General features: G+C 39.7%; 1 protein-coding gene across 1 annotated transcript; it reads right to left on the bottom strand.

Moving 5' to 3' along the window:
• On the bottom strand, window positions 1-1236 carry LOC146636760 (uncharacterized). Its single transcript, XM_085351035.1, has one exon. The coding sequence runs from the start codon at window positions 1234-1236 to the stop codon at window positions 1-3; it is 1236 nt and encodes a 411-aa protein (XP_085207161.1).
• Window positions 1237-1661: the final 425 nt, after the last annotated feature.

Raw genomic sequence — 1661 nt, forward strand, 5'->3', positions numbered from 1 at the left:
TCAGGTGAGGAAGCAGTAGCGTCTCTCCTCTGGAACAAGTGGAACCATTTTTTCTTTTTTTTCATGCACTTTTCCACGAGCGCTTTTTTCTGCAGGATGAGATTTCTCAGCTCGTCGATGGTTTCTGCGTTTTTTTTCTTCAAGTTTCTCACATCTTTGTTCCATCTCTTCCAATGCTGCTTGTTGTTCTTCAAGCTTGTCTTTGAGTTGTTTGGATGTTGCCTCCTGTATCAGCTTGTCCTTGTGCATGTCTGCATTTCTCTGTTGGACCTCTTTGTGCTTGTCTTCTAACTGCTTCTTTCTTTTCTTGATTTCTTGATTTTTGTCTTCATGTATTTTGTCTTCTTGTTGTTTTTGTGACTGCATTTGAGTGTGTTCACTCTTCAAGTTATTGAATTCCACCAAACGCCCCTTAACGAGCTCGGAGTTGTTTCTCGCTATCTGATCGATCCTTTTCTGCATCTGTGAGCAGCGTTTCTCCAGTTTGTCCCTTTCTTCTTCCACTTTAGTTGCTTTGTCCTCCAGCTGATTACAAAACTCTTGCAGTTTTAGATTTTTAGACTCAAAGTCCTGGACGATGCGTTTTCCTTCTTTCAGTCTTTTTTGTTGTTGCTCTTTCTGTTGAAGAAGGTCTTTATTTTGGCGCAGTGTTTCATCCAGGCTTTCTTTCAGCATGCGGTATTTTTCCTGCATGCTCTTCAGTTTGTGCTGCATGTCTTGTTGCTTTTTGTCCTGCTCTTCCTTCTGTTGGAGGAATTTATTCTTTTCTTCCACAGCTTCATGGAGCTGTCTTTGGAGGAGCCGATTTTTTCGGTCCATGTGTTGGAGATCCCGTTGTATCTTATCAGTCATCGTTTTCTTGTCTTGGAGCTGGTTGGTCATTTCTTTTAGTTCTGCGCGCTTTTGCCTGTTTTCTTTATTGAGGTGCACAATCTGCTCTCGGGCCTGAGCAAACTTGATTCCCCAGCCCTCATTAATAATGTTTATGTCCGGCTGGCGCTGTTGTCTTTCTTCCAGCTCTTTATTTTGGGCTTCCATTCGTCTACACTTGTCCTCCAGTTGATGTTTTTCTTCTTCAATTTGTTGCATTTTTTTCTGGAGAAGGTAGTTTTCCTTCCTACTCTCCTCTAATGCCCTTTGGAAGGATGAGATGCCATTTGGGGAAATTGGCTGGCCACTCCAGGAAGGAGAGGCGGCGTAATCTTTTTGAATTGGTTGTTTTTTTCTTGGAAACATGTTGGAGTTTCTATACGATGACTTTGAAGAGCTTTCCAAATGTTTCTGTGGTGAACGTTTTGTATGCTGCAAACACAGATGCTGCTGAAACGAACTAAATCTTGCTGTTTCTCACCCCTATTTAAGGAAAAACATCAAAGGACTTATGACGTTCTATGACATCATCACTCCAATGAGATTGTCACAAGACGTTTTGGAATGGGGTGTTTTTTTTTAAACTGTTTTCAAACTTAACTTAAAATTTCAGTGTTTCCTAGTTGTGGACTATTGGTTAGTCCAGCCGATAAAGAAATTAATTGTCACAAACATCCCTAATATTACATAACAGACAACAGAAAACAAGACAGTTTTTTTTTCTAATAGAGGTATAATAAAAGTTTTTTTAATTATCCTACTTTTTATAAAAGAGAACATTTATTAAAGAG

This window comes from Diplotaxodon limnothrissa, linkage group LG3 (assembly GCF_057381915.1).
Source record: "Diplotaxodon limnothrissa isolate DT_005_m linkage group LG3, D_limnothrissa_male_GT1.1, whole genome shotgun sequence".
NCBI lineage: Eukaryota > Metazoa > Chordata > Actinopteri > Cichliformes > Cichlidae > Diplotaxodon > Diplotaxodon limnothrissa.